At 35.0% G+C, this 21,461-nt stretch overlaps 1 protein-coding gene across 3 annotated transcripts; it reads right to left on the reverse strand.

The window, feature by feature from the left end:
- Nucleotides 1-75: 75 nt before the first annotated feature.
- LOC116208561 (protein CHROMATIN REMODELING 20) lies at nucleotides 76-12,245 on the reverse strand. 3 transcript variants are annotated; one of them, XM_031542060.1, is made up of 26 exons: nucleotides 12,109-12,245; nucleotides 10,225-10,403; nucleotides 10,044-10,106; nucleotides 9,837-9,932; nucleotides 9,645-9,737; nucleotides 9,213-9,403; nucleotides 8,692-8,941; nucleotides 8,482-8,595; nucleotides 8,027-8,110; nucleotides 7,456-7,875; nucleotides 6,555-6,844; nucleotides 5,720-5,810; nucleotides 5,422-5,637; nucleotides 5,127-5,246; nucleotides 4,851-5,017; nucleotides 4,634-4,775; nucleotides 4,314-4,463; nucleotides 4,160-4,215; nucleotides 3,757-4,060; nucleotides 2,953-3,088; nucleotides 2,491-2,531; nucleotides 2,061-2,287; nucleotides 1,745-1,948; nucleotides 1,558-1,636; nucleotides 1,248-1,477; nucleotides 76-765 (listed from the first exon to the last, which is right to left on the reverse strand). In XM_031542060.1, exons 2-26 carry the CDS (start codon nucleotides 10,351-10,353, stop codon nucleotides 372-374), a joined length of 4,287 nt encoding a protein of 1,428 aa, XP_031397920.1. In that variant the 5' UTR covers nucleotides 10,354-10,403; nucleotides 12,109-12,245; the 3' UTR covers nucleotides 76-371. The 3 variants fall into 3 exon arrangements, with proteins under 3 accessions (XP_031397920.1, XP_031397918.1, XP_031397919.1); XM_031542058.1 differs by having other exon boundaries at nucleotides 6,555-6,850; XM_031542059.1 differs by lacking the exon at nucleotides 12,109-12,245 and adding an exon at nucleotides 11,680-12,002 and having other exon boundaries at nucleotides 6,555-6,850.
- Nucleotides 12,246-21,461: the final 9,216 nt, after the last annotated feature.

Below are 21,461 nucleotides of genomic sequence, written 5' to 3' on the forward strand. Positions count from 1 at the left end.
TCTTCCAGTGTTCGAGCATTCATGAGATTGCGAAACTGAGCATAAATAAATTCAATTTAAGAGAATACCTTAAAATGAACAAAAGAACTATTCATCATTCTATTGCCAATAAATAATGACCCTGAAATTTAGTATGGATCAATAGTCCCCCCAGCAGACTTGAATCTGAAGTAGGGGCAAAAAAGAACAGAAAGAACATTGGAGTTTATCCCTATATCGATAGGCAGTCCCTTGGCAGCAAATTGCATCAAAAATCGAAAAAACTCCATCCCATTTACAATCTTCTATATATAGTTCTGTATTCAACAGTTCCACCCAAGCGATCGCAAAGCCAAAAGGAGAAAAGGATAACGGTGGAAGCTGCTGTTTCTTCACCTAACTGCTTTCGCATCCCGATTCAAATTCTCCCAACTGATCTCCTGTGCACACTCCCCACATACGGTGGTGCACCCGATCTTCGTGCCCTGGCTTCTCAAGGTGAGAAGGTGGGCAAGATTTGTGCACTTTCTCTGCGTGAATCGGTTCCTTAAGATATTCCTGGTCTGGAAGGGGTTGTCACCGTTGGTTTCTCTGGTACGAGGTGCTGCGGTGTTCGTGGAGGCAGGCTTCTCGGGGATGGACTCATCGAGCGAGACTCGCTGCACTTCTTCCCATTCCAGGGATTTACGGTACATCTCCCAGGCCTTGTCTTGTTCCTCCTTGGAGAGCCTCTCCTCCTCATTCTCTTGCAGAAGGGTCTCATGCTCATGGTAATCGGAAATCCACCTGAAAATAGGAAATATGGCATATGGAGAGTATTAAGCAATTGTTTTATTGGAATAGTTTAAGCTCGCAGAAAGCTGCATTGATAAGGTATATCAATCACAATTTGATTCTATCCATTATATGTAGGTGTGACAGAGCATTACAAGCGAGGACCGGAGTGAAGCAAATTAGACCAGGAACAAAAAATGAGATCACATAACTGTTAAGACTAGAGACAAGGCACGATATTTTTGTTCTTATCCAACACTCCTCACCTAAATCCGAGGTTCATACCTGCAATATTAGCCTTTTTGACAGCTTAAGCTATTACTAAATGAAGGCATAAGATTACTTTTATTATTTAACAGATGGACCATTTCGACTAAAAGCCGCTTCGAGAAAACCAACAATGAACATTAAAAACACTTCAGCAGAGCGAGAAAATAACAAGCAAAGAAAAAATGCATCTTATGCTACATGAGGCATAAGTTTAAAATATCTACCTAGGATGGTGCTTTCCAAGTAAACGTTCCATTAGCTTGTCTGACGAACAACTCTCCATGGAAGACCTCTGCTTTAGCAGGGTATTGCCGATTTGAAAAGTCATACCTGGGACCATATCAGGATTCTCATCATCACCAAATTCAAAAAGATGCAACATCTCTTCTTTGGAAATAGTGCGATGTACTTGTTGCCGATCCACTACCCTTGCAGCAAGACCCTCTTTTGTCACCTTCAAACAGAATCCAATTTAAATCAATTGCTGTTTTAAATAAGAAAACCGATTCAAACTTCAATTCCTTCTTCAATTACCTGACGCTTGTAGATTTTCTCTTCCATTGTACCTTGTGCTAACAGTCGGTAAGCAAACACAGGTTTCTTTTGGCCATATCTGTGAGTTATCCAAAAAAGGAATTACAAACAAATTAAAAATTGTAAAGAACGTTATCCAGAAAAACTTGTAAAGAACATTCTCCATTCAATAATCATTAAAACACACCTCCAAGCTCGATAGATGGCCTGAAGATCATAGGTTGGATTCCAAGAACCATCGACAATGATCACACGATTAGCAGCATAAAGATTGATCCCAAGAGATCCTGCCCTTGTTGAAATTAGAGTGCACTTCACCCTTTTATTGGAAGGATCGTTAAACCTCTCCACCAACTTTTGCCTTTCAGAGCTCTCAGTTCTTCCATCAAGCCTGCTCAACAAGAAAAAATAATAATAATTTAACCATATGAAAAAACAATAAATACCTACAACATAGTTAACATATAGAACCATTCATGGTCGTTTGCTGCTAATGTACCCACCTATACCAGTCTTTGCCCTTTTTCCATAACTTGCCTCTTTTTCCATGCCGAGGTAACCTTGAAAGATAGAGCTCTATGAGATCCAGTGTCGGGATGCTTTGGCTAAAAACTAAAGCCTTATCACCCACATCAGTACTCATGGTCAAGATATCAAGCAAAAGAACCATTTTGCCACTGTACTCAATCTCTTTAAAATCATGCTCACGAAGAAGATCATTCCACCAACCCTGGACAAGGAAAAAAAAACATCAGGCATGCAAGCAGAAACAACCAAGAATAAACCTCAATATTCCATATTAGTATCCTGAAGGCAAGATCTTAAAGTCCGTATTCATAGTTGGAGTAGCCCAAGGTTTCATAGTAACCCAAATAAAGAGGGAAAAAGAAAAAAATTCTCTCATTAACAGAAGATATAATTAATGTGTCATACCTTTCTGAAGAATCCGTTGTTATCTGTAGCACTTGGTTTCTCTGTTTTATACAGAAATAATAAAGTTGCAAAGTATCAGAAGAGTTGTTTCTAAATTGACGAGAACAATACCAAAAACAAACAATGGCATTTGAAACTTGAAAGTTCTCTGCCCTCAAATAAGTGGTCAGAGTCTGGTCATCCCATCAATTCCAGAAAACTAATGATTTTGGGGCAAAATTAGATGGGAAAATTATTTTGATAATGCATAGGTAGAGAGATGAAGATGATGGACTACTCTAAAATTTCAAAGTGCCATATACTTAACTCCGCTTCTTGTTAGTAGTTTATTGAAGTATGATGAAGAGTTTGAAGAACCTTGGTTGCAGCAGGAAACATATGAGTTATGTATAAACCCACAAAGCTACACATGTACAGGTACTCGAGTAAACAAAACAATCAAGTCAGAGTAAGAGGGAAGACCTTTATTAATTCCGTTAAAATCTACATTTTCATCACTAGAGCTATCATCCACAAGAAAATTTTCAACAGCATCTTCACGCCTGACATAATCTCGATCTTCTTTTCTCAGTTGCAAGATACCAGGATGATTCCATATCTACCAGAAAGAACAAGCGTATGCACTAGAACATTAGATGTAATAAATCAGAAGCGAGAATAATGGGTAAACGACAGCTTCTTTGAGAAAAAATAAAAACATAAGTGGACGAATATTCTAATAGTATGATGTCAATGGAACTTGTAGAAATGTAAGCAGGCATCTCATAGATATGAAAAACAAATAGATATATGAACATGTAGAGACCACAAGTTTCAATTCATATCCACTGTCATACCTAAAAGCACTTCTATCAATTAGAGTATGAGATCTGTTTATCATAAAGAGATTCGTTGCTTCTGACCCTGCTTTACCTCCTTCCTGGGTCGATACCCGAGCAGTTAATGGGGGAGGGCTTGCATTGGCAATATATCTAGTGCTAACTAAAGCATGTTAATTACCCAGAGAAGCAGATGTTCTGTACCACTAAATACTTCTCCAATTAAAACTGTAGTCAGTTTCTATATTAGTATTCTAAGCTACATCTTTACAAGTGAACAGAAAGGATGATTTGGCCCAAGAACTAAATCTTAATACATGGGAAGGAAAAAGGAATCTGAAAAGTTGAAAATAAGCTCAGATACAATATTAATATGGTTGAAAAGCATTATATCATATTAATGATAAATCAGCATTATAAACTTCGTATTGTTTAAGAGGACATATACCTGGGCCAATGCCTGATATCCTGCAAAGAAACTCCTCTTCCCAATATTCTCACTATAAACCCTACCACGTGTGAAACCATGCACGTCGAGGAACTTTTTGTACAATTTCCGCTGCAAAGGAGAGAGCTTTACAGCTATAACAAAAACAGTTTTTGGTGGCAAGTCCTTCTTAACCACGCTCATGTCCATTCTCTGGACAAATCCTTTAAGCTGTTCGTAAAGGATATGAGACCTCTGGTTCATTATCTTAACATCTTCAGATGTTGAATTAGTGTGTTGACCATTCTCTATAGGATTTTGGAAGCTGCATGAGGAAAATTGGGGTTTTTAAATCAGCAAAAGGGGAAAAAGAAACAGAATATGAAAAAAAATTCAGGGAGATGTCTGAGTTAAGAAGCCTTGCCGATTTCTAAATTCATGACTGCTACCAAGGAATCCTTCTCTAACAAAATCAACCATCTGTTTGAAATCCAAAAAAAAGAAATTATAAAAAGGAAAAACTAATTATGGTAAAACATTCGCATGTAACATATATTATATCATCTAGGTGAACTTACACAGTAATATTCCATGAGGTTGTTCTGCAGCGGTGACCCAGTTAATGCAATTCGTCTTTGGCACTTCACTAATTTTAGGGCTTGAGTTGTATCAGCTCGAGTATTCTTAATAATATGGGCCTCATCACAGACAAGTATATCAGGTCCATCCTGCAAAATACAATAAAAATATCCATGGAAAATGTTATACTACTGATCCACAAGGCATCATAGTCCTGACAAAAGATTCAACTAAGAAGAATTAAGTATACAGCTTTATAACCTTACTTAAAGAGTTCCAACATATAAGCACATAACGAAACAGATCGTGTTGTCATTACCTGAAGTGCAGAAATTATATCCCTAGCAACATTTCTGTCCTTGATATTTTTGCCAACAGATAAGTTTCGAAATGCAGTATAGCTGATTAAGAAGACACCACCCTTTCTCCTCCATTTGGCAAGCAATTCTACTCTCCGCTCTCTGGTATTAATCACATGGTCAAATCAGTAATGGAAAATCACTAGTACGGACTACTGCTGAAGTTGGTTGTCATACCTTGAAACATCTTCCAACATGAAGGTCCTGATAGGCTTAAATTCTGAGGGGGCCCACTTGGTGAACTCATGTCTCCAATTGTGCAGCACATTCACAGGTGTCACGATTAAAGCAGTCCTGAGTCCCAAGTCAACACACCTCATAGCAGTGTATAAGAAAGCTATAACCTGGAGTTAAGAAAAAAATGCACACCGAAAAGAAGAAGTCCATCAACCAATAGGAAGAAGTTAGGAGACTCCATCATGATTCTAGTAAAAAAAATATGCGAAATAATACCTGCAATGTTTTACCCAGGCCCATGGTATGTGCTAGAATGCAACCAAGACCTTTATCTCCAGATTTTACTTTCCCAATTGACTGTACTATATTTTCCCAAATAAATCTGATCCCTGTCACCTGCAATAACAGGTGAAACAAATCTAAGAAATGAACAGCTTAATAAGTGAAAGGACTGCCGTAGCATAAAAACTGTTCTGACCTAAAACCATTAATCCATCCCGTCAAGAATTGAACTCGCAAAAGTTCAGTCAAACTAATGGAGGAAAAAAAAAATAGAAACAAAAAAGATAACCTGATGAGTTTTCAACTTTGCCGAAATGCTAGGAGGAACCCTTATAGCTACTTCATCCCTTTCTCTAACGACATTTACAATATAACCTCTGATGGCATCGCCAAGCACATCAATACCAGCTCCCTCAAGAGCTCTCCAATCAGAGATTGTAGAGTTCACTGCAGTTGACTTTGCAGAGAATTGCTGTTGCAGAGATCTGAGGCGTTCTTGACGTTCCTATGAAGAGTAAGCACAAAGCAAACAGTTAATGGCTCAAATCTCAGGTTGATTGAATAATCTTGTGCCAAAGAAGAAGTACCTTTTCGATAGCAATTTTTCTTTTGGTTTCTTCACCTAATTCAGCATCATCAAGTATTCTTCGGATTTTCCTTTTATGCTTCTTCTTTGACCTAAATAAAGAAAAATTAACATGAGAATCAATCTGCAAAAAGGAAATCCACATAGAATCTTTTATTAACGATCAAAGCTCAAATAAGGAACCAGACAGTACAGTGAAACTGCCTCTGTCTTCCATCCAGTAAAAGGTACTCCGATGAAAATACTCTTCTGTAGCATATTTACTACTATGGTTATCACTCCTCAAGGGGTATCTTTGGGAAATTTTATCAGCAAAATGACTATTTGTTTCTTTGACACTAAAAGCAATGCTGATATGGCTGCCAATTTGTGAAATATTCTCCTTCAACTAATGATGCCTGATCTATGTTACACATGCCATTCTTCATTGCAATTAGTATTGAAATGTTGATAAATAATATATAATTTTTTTTCCATTACCAATTTAATGATATTCTAATACTGATTATTCTTAAAACAAATAATCCATGATCATAGTATCCAGCACAACGAAGAGAAGACACGCGCATAGACACTCTATTATACACCCAAGACATGTGATAAGCATCTGCAGCAGGACCTCAATTTCCAGTAGACCGAAAAATTAGAAAAACATGGCAGTTCCAAACTAAAATTCACAACATCATGCCATGAAAGAGCATAAACAATTGCCATATAACAAGCTGAAAAGAGGAACTCTCATAAAATGAAACGAAGATCCACAAAAGGACAGCAATAAATCTTGGAAAAATATTTTGAAAAAACTTATTCACTCGAAAATTTAGAATGCAACTCACCTGGTTTCAGCATCAATGCCTGAATCTGATGTGTCTGAATCAGAACCAGAGCTGGACAATTCAGCAAATTCAGATCGCATGGCTTCATCCAATTCTAGTGTTAAGCTCTTTAAAACACTAGGAGTGCAGCAACAACATTGCCAGCCAAAGGTTTGGACCTTGGACAAAAATTCTTCACCAAGATTTCTCTCAATACAGGTTGTGCAAAATAATTGATTGCATGATTTACAGTTCACTAACTCACTGCTTCGGCCGCACCATCCACAATAGCACTCCGAGCACTCAGAATCCTGCACCTTTTATTTCATCACCACAATCATCACAGGATCTAATGAGTTAAACATTTTCCATCATGATCAATAACATAGAAATAAACAACAGCAAACCTTAAGCAGTAAAAGCAAATACAATGCTAGAAATAGCAGTAACTGCACTCTTTTGTATAGGCATTATTAGAACTACTTATGAGTTTTATTTGCAGATGGATTCTTATTTTTCTTGTAAGCTTTCATACTTGCACCAAAAGAGACCTTCTTAAGTATAAATACAGCTAGTACGTGGTCTTCTATCTTTCAAGAAAATGAAAATATTTCTAGTTTCGATCGACCAAACGACTCAGCATCCATGAGTAACATAGAACTAGAAAGGTTAACTTTCTCTTAAGGGAAGCGTCAAGATGAAATCTTGGACACCATTATCAAGTCTATAAGTAGTACCTCCAAATAACATATTGATGACTGAAGAACTCATGATGGGGGTACACTCAACCAAAAAAAACAAATTGTAGTGAGATGATATTTTACTATTCTGCAAATTGAGGAAGGGGGAAACCTTAGGTCCAGGATTTTAACTTGCGTATGTCATCAAGAAGGAAAAGAGAAGCTTTAGCTTACATACATACCTTCACGTTAATCTTTTCTTCCATTAGACATTTGCAACTTATGCATACAATCACCTTCAGCAGAGGGTGCGGATGCACTTTTTCAGTCTCTTCACCACAGGCAGTGCAACGAAATTTACCCTTCACTTGCATTGTTGTTTTATCTTCTGAAACATCGGTCAACTTATTGGCATCATCCTTTACCGTCTCGGCCTCAGCAGCATCTTCAACACTCACAGTGTGGCTCCTTTTATTGTTAGCATTTAGATCCTCATCCTCCTCCTTCATTCGCTTAGAGCCCCTAGTTTCAATTAAATCCGACAAAGTAATGTCTGCAGGGCCCACTGGAGATGCATCCTCCATGCGCATATCCTCATTTTGAATATCTCGCCCATCTGAGTTACCGGTATCTAGATCAACAACACTCTCTTCTTTGACACCCTTTAATTAAGAACAGGGCAAAAAGGAATTGGGGGAAAAGGAGAAGTGCAATTAATGAATTGCCAACATAAGTGTTGTCAAAAATATCCAAGAAATATTAGCAGCACTTGATCCTGCCCAATGAAGGCATCCAAAAAGAAATGTGTAATACCTGCTTCAGTCTCCTCTTGTGCCGCCTTCTTTTCAAATGAAGTTGAAGTTTACGATCAAGGTTCGCATCTTCCTCTTCTTTAACCTGTCATGAGAGAGAAATGGATCAATTTTCTGTAAAGAGTTACTTTGTTACATCCAAAAGTAACAGGGAATCATCACAATGCATAGAGCAGGAAAAAGAAATAAATCCTGTCCTTGGCGCTGAAAACTAACTCATAGGAATTAGAGTTCCATCCATATGGTCCATCTGCTATGCTGGAACCCGAAGACAATAAAACTTCACTATTGTAATTTCTATTCCCCAGATATTCCTTCTTAATATAAGAGCCATTTTTGTTAAAGCGCCCTCAAGAAGGCAACGACTTATTATGAGATGAAATTCAGTTTCAACAGGGAGAAAATGATATATATTCCACATCTTGTTCAAAGTATATGAGGAAGTAAGGAAAGAACCTTTTTGAAATTTCCCTTCTGTACTTCAGAAAGCACCATTTCTCGCTCATTTGCTATAGCATCTGCAACAAATGGATCATTCAAGTTTGCATCGATGTCATCTATCTCTTCTACCTGCAAAACGGAGGGGAAAAGGACAATGGACCAACTGAGCAATACAAATTAGGAAATCCCTGCCTTGAAATTCTACGGAGAGTTCTTAGTTGTCACCTCATCGACTCCAGGAAACTTTAGTCCCATTTCAGCAGCTTGCTGTGGAGTGCTGGCCAAATAAACAGAAGCCCAATGCTTGGTACCAAATGAAGCAGCGCTTTCTGATGCGCCACCCTCGGAAAATATTTTGTTCAACAAAGACCAATCTACAGTCGGGTTATCAGCTATATCCTCTTTGCTTTCTTCACTAGCAATTTTTTTCTGAAGAAAACCACTTGCACCCTCCTCCAACACTCGACCATGTTTCCTGAAGCCACAAAGTAGATAAAGCAAATCATTATTAAGTCACATGAATCAAGGATGATCTTTCATAGAGGGAATCCCTATTGATTCCAGACCCAGTTGGACTAAGAAGACATTTTCAACCCAGTGGATCCAGGCAAGTTTAGGCTTATTTGAAACATCAATGTGCATGGCCATGAGGAGTGACGATAGTGGAAAAAAGATGCCTCAGTTCGCTCCTTCAACCATGCAAACTACCTGAGGGGTTTAGGCATATAATAGTTATTAAGCAATACCGTCTTAAAGGCCTGATGATTTGAAGGTGCTTCTCAGCCTCGGCCACCGACTCTGTGACTTCACCAGTAACTTGAGATCCAACCCAATGGGTCCTCTTTTTCCATGCTTCAGTCGAGCAATTATTTGGAGCCTGGCTCTCTATCCATTTAAAAAGACTTGGTAACTCTATACCGGCACCATCAAGTTGTTCCTGCCCGGATCATAAAAGCAAGCAGTCGAACAATAGTGAGACCACATGCAATGCAATAATTTTCATTACTCCTTTTCCATTCCCAGGCTCTCAGCAGTACATTTACATGTACAACTTGACCTATTCAATGTCTTGATAAACTAGTCTCTTTGTCTTTCCCCTTGATAATTAACTACAACTAAAATTCCGGTAAATAGTTTCAAAGCTATCTCGGAGTTGTATATGTAAAAGTTCTACATACCAATAAGTGAGCACTTTCCGTCTCAAGCTCATCGAGTGCAGCTTCCCACTCTTCCTTATAGGTATCCATTTCATCAGCAACTGCTTTCTCCAACTATAGTTAACAGTTGGGAAGAGTAATTTGATGTGAGGAAGGAGAAGATAAAAATAAAAAATCAATGGGCACAGAAGGAATCAAGGACAAATAATTTACCTCATCCCCTGTTAAAGACTGCGCCAACTCTTCCCTGACTTCACTCTCCAGTTTTGCAAGAGACTCCTTCTCAAGGGCTTCCTGGGCCTCTGCAGCCTAAAGCAAGCATTACAGAAGGAACCAGGAAATAATAAATTAGAAAAGAAAAGAGAGAGAGAGAGAGAGAGAGAGAGGCAGAACTAGATATCAGCAGCCAGAATTGAATACCTTACTCTCAACATCTAAATACTCGGCAATCAGGTCCTCTATTTCTTGGTCAGTTAGAGGTTCCTGAAAGAACAGAACACACATAGTGGTGCCTAATTACTAACAGGATTAACTAAAAACATTGTTTCCAAAATCCAACAAAATGTCAATGGAAGTCACAAATACAGTGAAGAGGACTTGCCTGGGGATGCAATTTATCATCATTCTCTTCAGCTTTTTCAGACGATAATGATCCGTCGTCATCTGATTCAATCAAAGAATCACTAGACAGAGTCTGGATTTCTTCTTGGTCGTTAGATTTGTCCTCCATTTCTTATTCAATGGAATCTAGACAGGTCATTCCTTCTCCAGAATAGACACCTAAGAAAGGAATTAATTGAATAAGCACGTTATTTATATTGGTGTCATCCTGCTTATTTAACTTCCACAGTCCAAGGTACTTATTTTAAATAAAAAAGTGTCAACAGTCCAAAGGCGGGCCAAACCCTTGAACAGTTTCCGATAGTAATATATATGAGTGATTAGCTAGAAGCACCACCCCACATCCCATGACAATTTATGGGCCGTTTGGATTTAGGGTTAAAGTTACAAAACTTTAACTTTGATTTTGATTGTGGAAAAGGACAAATGAGATGAGATTATAAATTTCACTCGGAAAATGTGTGTTTTTGTTGTGTGGTGTGTTGAGTTAAAGTTAAAGTTAAAATTTTTGACTTGGGAAATGTGTGATTTTGTTGTGTAGTGTGTCGAGTTAAAGTTAAAGTTAAAATTTTTGACTTGGAAAATGTATGTTTTTGTTGCGTAATGCGTTGAGTTAAAGTTAAAGTTAAAATAAAAAAAATTTAACTTGCAATCCAAATGGGCCCTCAAACTGATAACTTCAGATATTCTGCAGGAGTGATGATAAACAATTGTCCACAGCGATGAGCCAATTTCACTCTGTAGAGTTCACAAAAGTTCAGCGAAACCCCTCTCTCATTGCAGGCTTTAACAAGAGAACTCCTATCCCATTTTACTCTCCTTAAACCCCTTAGAAAAACCATTGGACCTTGAAACAGCATGGAACTCCTAAAATAAAAAGGGCCTAGAATGCCTCGAAAAATAAGTGTGTTCCCTGTATAATAACATGGGGAAACCCTAAGACTTAGATCACCCTGCAATTGCCAAATCCCCCAGAACCATGAAACACTCCCAACACCATAAACTGCCAAATACCCTTAAAATGCCCTAACACCACAAAGTCACTCCCCGGTGCTAAAAACCCACTGATGCTCCGAAGATCCAAGAATTCCCACAGACCCCCTTCACACATACACTCCATCCTGATGAAAGATTGCCCTTGAACCTTGAAACATCTCTCGCAATCTCAAACAGACCCAGAGACACCCTCCATTCCTTCAGGCACAATAAATTTCCCCAAGACCTCATCTCACCCCATGATTATTGAGACCTAACATCAACTCCAACCCTGAGAATTCAACTTACCCTGGACTGCCCGTGAACCCTAATCCGAGCCCAAAACCCCACATAGCCCCCAATTTCCCACAGTTCATTGATTGCCCTTGGATCCCAGAATATCATGGAAGCTCGAGAAATGTGCAGAATTTCTTATTTCGCATTCTAGTCATATACATACCCCGCAATAGCAATCCTCAGAATTCCGAAGCACCTATAACAAAGCAGCTCGAGTGTGCTCAAGCAAACGCAGAGCTTGGAAGATTAATCCCACTGAATGCCAACTCTATACATTCTGTGTTCCTTTTAGAAATGGCGCAGATAAAGTAAATGACACTGGAAGATTGACGAGGTCGATGAGCAACCAATGGATAAATGCTTCCATGAACCGATACCCCATCAACAGTTGCCATCGCAGTAAAGCAAATTAGCTCAAAGATCCCATCTTCACGCAACTAATTCCGAATATAACAAGAATGGCACAGTGATGGGTAGAAATTGAGCTAAATCACCACGTAAAAGGTACAGAACTCATCAATCGATCAGTGCCCAGAAGAAGGGCAACCGCCAGATGCAATAAGCTGGTGATTGGGAGTGAAGAAGAACTCACCGGAGAAGCCTAGGGCTTGGCGCGAGGCAGTCAAGGAAACTTGGCTGAAGGAGGGAAACTCCCTGACGCTCCGTACAATTTTGTAATTTAAACACCGAAAATATGAAAAATTGGAGAAAAAGAAGAGGAGAAGAAGAAGAAGCTGAAAAGAAGAATGAAAGAAAAAATAAATAAATAAAAGTTTGCTTTATATCGATTAAATTAAATAATGGATTGAAATAAAAAAATAAAATAGACAAAATAAATAAAAATTTATTACAAATTCATGATTACGAATCATTATTATATTTCTACATGGATAATTCAGTAATTTCGTCTTATGATTGACGTATTTAAGATGTTAAAAATACAAATATAATACATAATAAATTTGTATAAACTATGGCCTAATCAATCAATAGTAATATATAATATTATGTTATATTTATATATCTATATTTATATATATAATAACGAACTAAATTCTCCCTCCGCCACATAATGAAAAAATATAAAACGGAGCTCTCTCCCGTTGCCACGTCATCATCATTTATACTAGGAAATTTTTATATTCTTTTATCCAAAAAATATTCTCATATAAATTTTACATTATATTCATAATATTTTCTTATTTACTATTAAGGAAAGTGAATGTATAATGAAATACGCAATATATTATTCTAGTTAGGTAGATGTGCTTTTTCAGTGTATGTATGTATAGATATTATAGTATAGTATTTTCATAAAAAGGAAAGGAATACTTTTTTATTAAGTATTAAAGAAATAATTTGCATATATATCTTATCTCGAAAAATTTAGATTATAAGAAAATTTTGAAACATGCATGATATAATATTATTTACTAATTTGATATTAAGAATGAAATAATTCATATATGGTATTTCCTATTACGTTTTCTTAATATAAAATCCTATTGAAAGTGATATATAATTAAAAATTCCGTGTTTTGCTTCCTCTACCTCCAAGCTCTCTCTTTAGGATTTTGCTCTCTATTCATACTCCATTATTGTCGAGCTTATGCTTTCATGTAGTTTGTCGCTTTATTTTTTTGAGTAATCGCATGTCTATACGAAAAAAATAGTTGATAAATTTTGTATCTAAATTCGTATAGTTAGGTTTATATTGTTTGAGAAATAATTCGATGTTCAAAGAGTTAATATCGGAGATAAGCTATATAATTGTTTTATTAGTATAAGTTCTATTTTTTTCATTATAATTATTCTTTTGTTAATTGTACTTTTGTTATGTGATTAATATATATCATATTTTCTAATTTTAAATATAAGGAAATAATTTACTCGATATCAAATTATTGTTTTTATCTTTGTTGAACAATTATTTTCTCAACCTAATTCAAAATTATATATTTTTTAGATATATATCATAATATTATTATTTTCCAATCTCGCGCGACAAGGGTCATCATCTATATATAATAAGAAAGTATTTGCCAGTCTCTCAAGCGCAACATCCCAAAGATAAAACCTCGCGAAGCCACACCATTATTTTAGTTATGTAAATAATTTATTCAGTTAAAATATATCAAATTTCTTATTTGAACTTAATTATTGGAAATTTTTATACTTGATATAACTTTTAATTATTTTAAATCGCGTATAAATGGTAAAAGAATTTCAATAAAAATATATATAATAGTGTATGCATATATTTCTATTCCAATTATGTATATATATTATTATAGATTATATAATTTTAGATATTATGTTTCCTTTTATTGAACTTAGGCATCTCTTCAGTTGATTATAATTATGTATTTTATACTGTTCGAGTTCTTCAACAGGTAACAATTCGTTGATTCTTGAATTACAACAATTACTTCTATTTCTTCACTATTTATTCGGAGCTCTCCAAATCTTGCTATTGATTCATGTGGCGAAAGATCCAATCAACTCTGTAGACAATACCGCAAAATGAGATAATTTCTTAAATGTTATAAAAGATAGAATCTATTTTTTATCTTATGTATATTGAAAGAAAATTTGAGACACTTTAAATTTTCATTGGGGGTTTTGTTAGGATATCGATAACCATATTTTTTTTCAGTGAATCATATCGATATTAAAATGATAAAATATAGGACGAAGTGTTAGATTTTAATTTTTTTTATATTTTGTACAATATAATTACTTTTATGTATAATTTTTGTATTATTATTTATAAAAATTTCTTGCACAAAGCGCGAGTTTTCATTTAGTTTTGGATAAATTATGGTCACCTGATTATAACATATCCTAAATGAGAACCTTTGTATTGCACAGACGAAATTTTATTGGTGTGAACCATGATATCCAAAAGCCTAATTGGGCTCTAACTAATCCACTCGAACCGAGTCGGTCCACTAAGAAGTAAAGCTCTCTCAACGTGCATTTTCTGCATTCATAAGGACTCGAATCCGAAGCGGATTGAACCAACCCACGTTGATCACAGGCGAGATTTTAAATATGTACAATAAGTAATCTTATATAAAAAATCGTCATTACTAACAAAAGTAATCAAAATAGAATTATGGATCAATGGGTACTTCCAAACACGATATCTTTATATACTGTTAGATATAAATATGGAGACGCCTTATTCTTATAATCAAATACAAGAAAAAATGACACTTTACTTCAATAAATATTAACAATTAATATATATATTCATGAAACAATAAAGAATATATATATATATATATATATATTCCATGTCCGACAATGCAATCTCCTTAATTGTGGTTATTTATGCCTACTATGGTTATGCCTATTTGATAATACCATCCTACTTTGCTCGATGCTTTAATGCGGTTCTGTGTGATGTTAGATGGATATTCTAACCGATAATTTTGTAAAAATATTTCCTGTAAAATGAAATATTATAATAATTTTATTATGATACCAGTCTACTTTGCTCGATGCCTTCAATGCGGTTCTGTGTGATGTTAGATGGATATTCTAGCCGATAATTTTGTAAAAGTATTTCCTGTGAATGAAATATTATAATATATTTTATTAGGATAATGTAATATATATGGGAGATTTTTATAAAGAAACCTTCTTATAAAAATAACTTCCTATTAAAAAAAATATTATGATATATGAGAATTAATTCTAATAGAAATTTCCTGTTTTGATGATTTAGTTACGTGAGAAAAGAAATTTCCTATCAATGAAATATTACAAATATATTACATTAGGACAATCGATATGAGAATATCCCTTAATAATTATAGGAGAATTTTTCTCAACAAAAGAAAATTCCTATGCTGATGATATATAGGATAAATGAAAAATAAATTTTCCATCATAGAAAGAATGCGAATATATTACTTTAGTTGGACAATTTACATTAGAATTTTCTCTACATAAGAAATATTTTTACTATTAGACAAATTTCCTTAATATAAAGGTTATGTAATTTTAATAACGTGGCAGTGTAAAAACCTTGTATAGTTTTGATGACATAACAACGTGACAAAGCTCAGTTTAGTTTATCAAAATGTGCAGTCTGAGAGACATGTGAAAGGGACAATGTCGAACGCCATGACATAAGAATGGAAAAGAGACATGTCATAATAAAACTTAGAAAAAGTGAGGAATAGTACCTGAACACGAGGGAGATAGAGGAGAGAGAAACCAGTAACGAGAGAAATATGAGAAAAAAACAGAAAAAGAGAATAATGTAGAAAGAAGAAGAGATAAAATAGTTAAATTATTAAACCATTTCAAATACATTTTTTCAATTTGCTGGATACTTTTTAAATGGGCAATTTTGTAATTTTATAAATTTTTAAAAAAGGGGTTTCTTTTGCTCATGTAAAATTGGGGTGTTTTCTTAGTATAAATATAAATAATGTCTATATTATATTATAGTATAAATTTGTACTTCTTTTATTGTAATTTATAGGTGGATGATGGGATTTTGTCATTTAATAATAAAAAAAAGGATGATGCGATTGCCATCCACTGTACGCTTTTTGTTTAATGTTTCCTCTGAGATATTTTTCAAGCTATTGGAAAAGTTTTGAGTTTCTTTGAAAATAAATCATGAAAAATAAAAGGTCGAGAAGTAATCGCATAGGAAATATTCTAATTTGTGTCCACCCCTTCCATTTAAGGTAAATCTAATGGTAATATCTTCAATATTTATTTCTAATTATTTTAAGTGATAACTATAAACGATACCAACTCGGTGCTCCACTCCCGAAATATGTTTGGAAATGGTCATCATATTTCCCTTTAAAATCTGACATCTATAATTATGAATAGGTATACAGTTTACATTACTTGTCAATGAAAATTTTCAAGCTTTTGTTATTTTTTTATTATTAATAAATCTTGATTTTCTTTTGAGTTGTTTAAATATTTTTCATAAATTTTTGAAATTTTTAAGTTTGAATAACTATTTTTCTGATAAAAGTGTAGTTATCTAATAAATGTTAGATATGTTCATGAGCAGAGTTTGGGATCCATCCGAATCCAAACTCTTTAGAAAGGGTCTACATCCAAAACTTTCCCAAAAGAATTTTTTTAAAAAATAATAATCTAACCGAAGAAATGATACAAGAGTTCAATGAAATTGAGAATTTTCCAAAAGGACAAAATGACCATTAAATCGAGTCATATATTTAAACTGAGTCTAACCAAAGGATAAAATGCATTAAACTAGAATCTTTCCGAGAAGGACAAAATGACCATTAAACAAAGTCATGCATCGGGGATGCCACCCCAATTGATCAAATATAATATATAAAAGTTGAAGCGTGGAATGAAAGGTTTACATTTAAGAATCCTCAATTATTGGTTCGACATCGTCATTGGTTAAAATGAATCCATTTGAAAACCCTCAGCTCCTGAAAAAGATGTCTCCTCAGTTGCTACATGTGATAGACATTCATTATATGTTTATTGAGGTTCATGGATTACGCTGCATTACCTATATATATATATATATATATTTGTTAGGGAAAGGGACAGGAATCCAATGTGCCACCCATATTTCATTTTTCTGAAAATTACTTTCCCTTCATCTTTTTCCGCTTCTCCGAATATCGAAGTCCAAAAAATTGTTGATACTAATGTGGATTCCTAAAACTTAATTTACCTGCTGATAGGAGAAGTTTGAAGGACATCTTATATAATAGAAGTGGGTGTTGGTAGAGTTACGTGGACTGCAATTTTATATTTTCTAACTCATCCTCTATCAATTTATACATACACACACACACATATATATATATATTGTTTTTCTTCATATGTTGCAGGAAAAAGAAATCTCCTGGAGGTTGCTGGCGAGCAAATTGATGGAGGAAGAAAGCACAGTTCTTTCTACAAAATAAAAATCGTGTACGTTATTACCCTTTTTACATTATTCTAATTTAAAATTTGCAAACCGGAATTTCTTTTCATATTAGTGATCTGTTTTCCTGGTCTTCAAGTCATTTGGTTAACGATAGAATGCACCTAATCTATAGATTCATACAATTTCCCATTCCATTATCCAGGAATTTTTTTTTCCCATTCCATTGTTAGTGGTTTGGACGAATGGTAATCCTTCTGATATTGTTGCTTTTAGAATTTTGAGCAATATTTTGCTAGAAATCCTGGGATTAACTTTGATCACTCATAAATAAAAAATAAATAAAAAATAAAAAATCGACAGCTATAAAGGCATCTCGAAGAGCTATTGGAGATGCATAATGCAAAAGGGAGGACATATTACGAATCGATTATTTTCACAAGTTTTAGAAGGTATTTAATATATTGAAATATGAATACCAAGTTGAAGGACAAAAAAGGAATACGAATAGCAAACAGATATATCTTGTAAATGACTTAAAAATTACTCACATCATAAAAGTATAGATTATGGTACAAACAATATTTATTTGTATATGTCGATGTAGATATATGTATTTTTTAAAACAAATTTTATAATTTCTATTTCAGTCACATGCATGTGTTGCTGAATTTCTTTTTTTGTTGCTGAATAGTCACATGCATGTGTCTGTAAAAACATCACACTACTCTATATATTTAATTGCCAATTTTACTAAAATATTTAAAGTTTGTCCCGAATTAAGAAAGTCAGGTCTGTATTGTAAACAGATGGACCAAATCATACTAAACACCACATGTCACAGTTTGTTTTTTTAGAATTTCACCTCATCCCATAAATCTAAATATTTTCACGAGATATCACAGATTTTTAAATATTTTTTACCACGCGTCACACCTTTGACATTCCATCAAAAATTAGACGGAATGCTGACGTGGCTCTATTTTTACACAATTGGATGCATTCTCGTGGGTCCCATCCATTCTCTCTCTCTTAGACAGCTCTATGTCCAGCTCCTAGCCGGGGAGTTTCTGCCATTGGCGAGAGCCGTTGATTTTCCAAGAACCTGATTATGTTGTTGCTTTTGGTGGGGGTGATGGTGGTGGATGACGCTGGTGGAGGAGGAGACCCAGTAGGATGAGGCGGAGGATGGAGCCAATATCCTCTCGAAGAAGTCCCCGAACCCAGTGGAGATCCTCTCGAAGAAGTTCCCCGAGAAGCTCTGGGTCCCGCACCCCGACCTACCTCGACCTCGACACCTTCCTCTTGAATACTAGGAACTGATGTCGTTCCCACATTAACAACGACGGGGCTTTACTCCCCAAAGGCGGTCAAGGTCTCGACCTTCGAGTCCCCCCCCACCCCAAATAAGAAGGACGACTTCTGCCCTTTCAAAGATACGTTGACTTGGAGGAAGGACACCACCTTTCACCTTCCTTCTTTCTTCCTTCTGCCTACCCTTCATCTTCCTCTCTCTCAGCCCCTGCCCTCGCCATCGTCACCGCAACCCTTTCCTTCTCCATCTTCATCACCTCGGTCTCACTATCTGAATCCTCTCCATTCTATGTTCATCATCACAGCATCATCACCATCACCATCTCCTTGATCGCCATCTTCAACTTCCTTTCCTCCCTTTTTCTCTCACCTTCACGCCATCTTCACTGTTTCCAGTCGTGTGTCCAGAGGAGGGAGAGACACTGGAGGAGGGAGAAGGGAATGGAACCCACCGAAGTGTGTCCAGCTGTTCCCGATTGGCTAAAAAATTAGAGCCACAGCATTCCGTCTAATTTTTGATAGAATATTGACGAGGTGATACGCGGTGAAATATATTTGAAAATTTGCGACATCTCGTGAAAATATTTAAATTTATGACGTGAGGTGAAATTTTTAAAAAAACTTTGACATGTGGTGTTATTTATCCTATTATAAAATAAATTTGTCATATTTATTGTATTAAATTAATAAGATTAAATAACTATTTTTATTAAACTAATACAATTTAAAGTAAGTATTTCTTAATTCTAGCTCATGTACTTTCAATATTATACAAATAATTCGTACAATCATTTGGTTAATCATATCAAGTATAGATAAAATATCAGCTACTGTTTTAAGATTATTTATATTAAGTATAAAAGAATATTTAACTTAACCGTCGAAATTTTGAAAATACTTTTACTAATTTTGGAAAATAATTTATATAAAAACAGCCCGTGCAATACACGAGTACGATACGAGTATCATCTCAATTTTACAAACAATCAATGAAACAGCATATAATATCAAGTCTAATCAAAGAAATAGTACGAGCGTTCACAGTAGGAGGAGAAGCAACAGTGCTGCAGGTAGTCCCAAGAGAAGCAGGATGAGGAGCAACAGCCACAACAGTTGCTAATACATGTTGTTCCATACAGTCCAATCACTTATCTCCCAATTTCAGCCTGCATGCTGGTCAACGCGAAGCTAACCCAAAAGATGAGATTGTTGTGGGCAATTTTAGATCAGGGAGATAGATCAAGACAACTCTCTCTCAACTTGATCAGTAATTGATTGTTTCCATAAATTATCACAAGCTTGTCATAGTTCGAATAGGCTTGTTTCTCCACTCAGCGGCCTCTGGATGCGCCTATGAAAAAAATGTAAATATTGTAAATGTAAACTTCATAAAAAAAAAACTTTAATAGATAGAAACAATTTACATCGTGATATTCTCAGATATTCTTAGACATCCAGAAATTGAAATTTACACATAAAAATTCAAACTTTTCCAACAAAACCCCGTACAAAATAAGTTGTAGATGTTGTTCAGAACCAAAATGCCATGAAAAAATTGGGGACATTCCCATGCTTTATAGAAACAATATTTCACACCCAAGAAAAAAAAGTTCTTGTTTTTCTCGTAAAAAACATTTATTGAAACTCATGGAAGAAATCTCAACAGATTAGGAACTCATGTATTTACAAACCTCAATCAACTTTGCCCATTCTTCAACTCAGCACTCCATAACTTCATTACCGAGTCTCATGCAAATCCACTCAAACCATTTTTAAACAAGTCATATCATTTAGAAGAATTTGCATTAGGGTCTTCCAATAATTTTTTTACCTTATTCTTGACAAAGGTCCTATATAATTCCTCATTCAACTCATTTACTATGATCCTGTTTGGTTTCAAGATTTTATTTTAAAATCACAATCCTAACTTAACTCTATCCACTACAAAACAAAATAACTCATACAAAATCAAAGAGTGGACCCCATTTATACCACTTTTTTTTTACAACAAAACAATATAATTCATACAAAGTCAAAAGATGGGCCCCATTTATTCCACTCAAAATCAAAATCAAAATCTGATTTTAAAATCATACTACGAAACCAAACGCAACCTATGTTATCGTAAGTATACGTAAAAAGTACATTCATTTTATTCTCGATATTATGTTGGTGCAAGAATGCATCGACAAGGGCATTGTCCATCGTAGCTGTCCATAATTCCCGGTATAGTTGCAAAAGAATTATTATAATAGTTAGGAGCAAATTTAATTATTTTTTGGGCCTTTCCAATTAAACTCAATAATACTCACAAACATTGTAGTGTTCTTTTTTTTTTTTGGCCAAGCATGTGTAGGTATTGAGAACTTTGATAAGTTGTTATGCCACTAGTATACACGAATATTACTACAAATAATATTCCATATACTTATGCGATCGATCACTAATTGGGAAAAAAATTGTGCTAAATGTTAGAATTTCATTTCCACATCGTATGTTGTTATGGTATTGACAACTTTAGTAAAAGGTGGAAAAATACTTCGTCGTGCTCCGCTTGGCAACATGTGATATAAAAAAAAGGCGTTGATATTATGTCGTGAAAATAATAGTATGAAAATTGATATTAATATTTTATTAATATTAATAGCATAAATACATTATTAATAACACCATCTACAATAATGCTTGTTAAAATACTTGTAGGTCTTAGTGGCGTGACAACTAATTAAAGTTCTCAAAGC

The sequence above is a fragment of the Punica granatum genome, chromosome 5 (assembly GCF_007655135.1).
Source record: "Punica granatum isolate Tunisia-2019 chromosome 5, ASM765513v2, whole genome shotgun sequence".
In the NCBI taxonomy this organism is placed as follows: Eukaryota; Viridiplantae; Streptophyta; class Magnoliopsida; order Myrtales; family Lythraceae; genus Punica; species Punica granatum.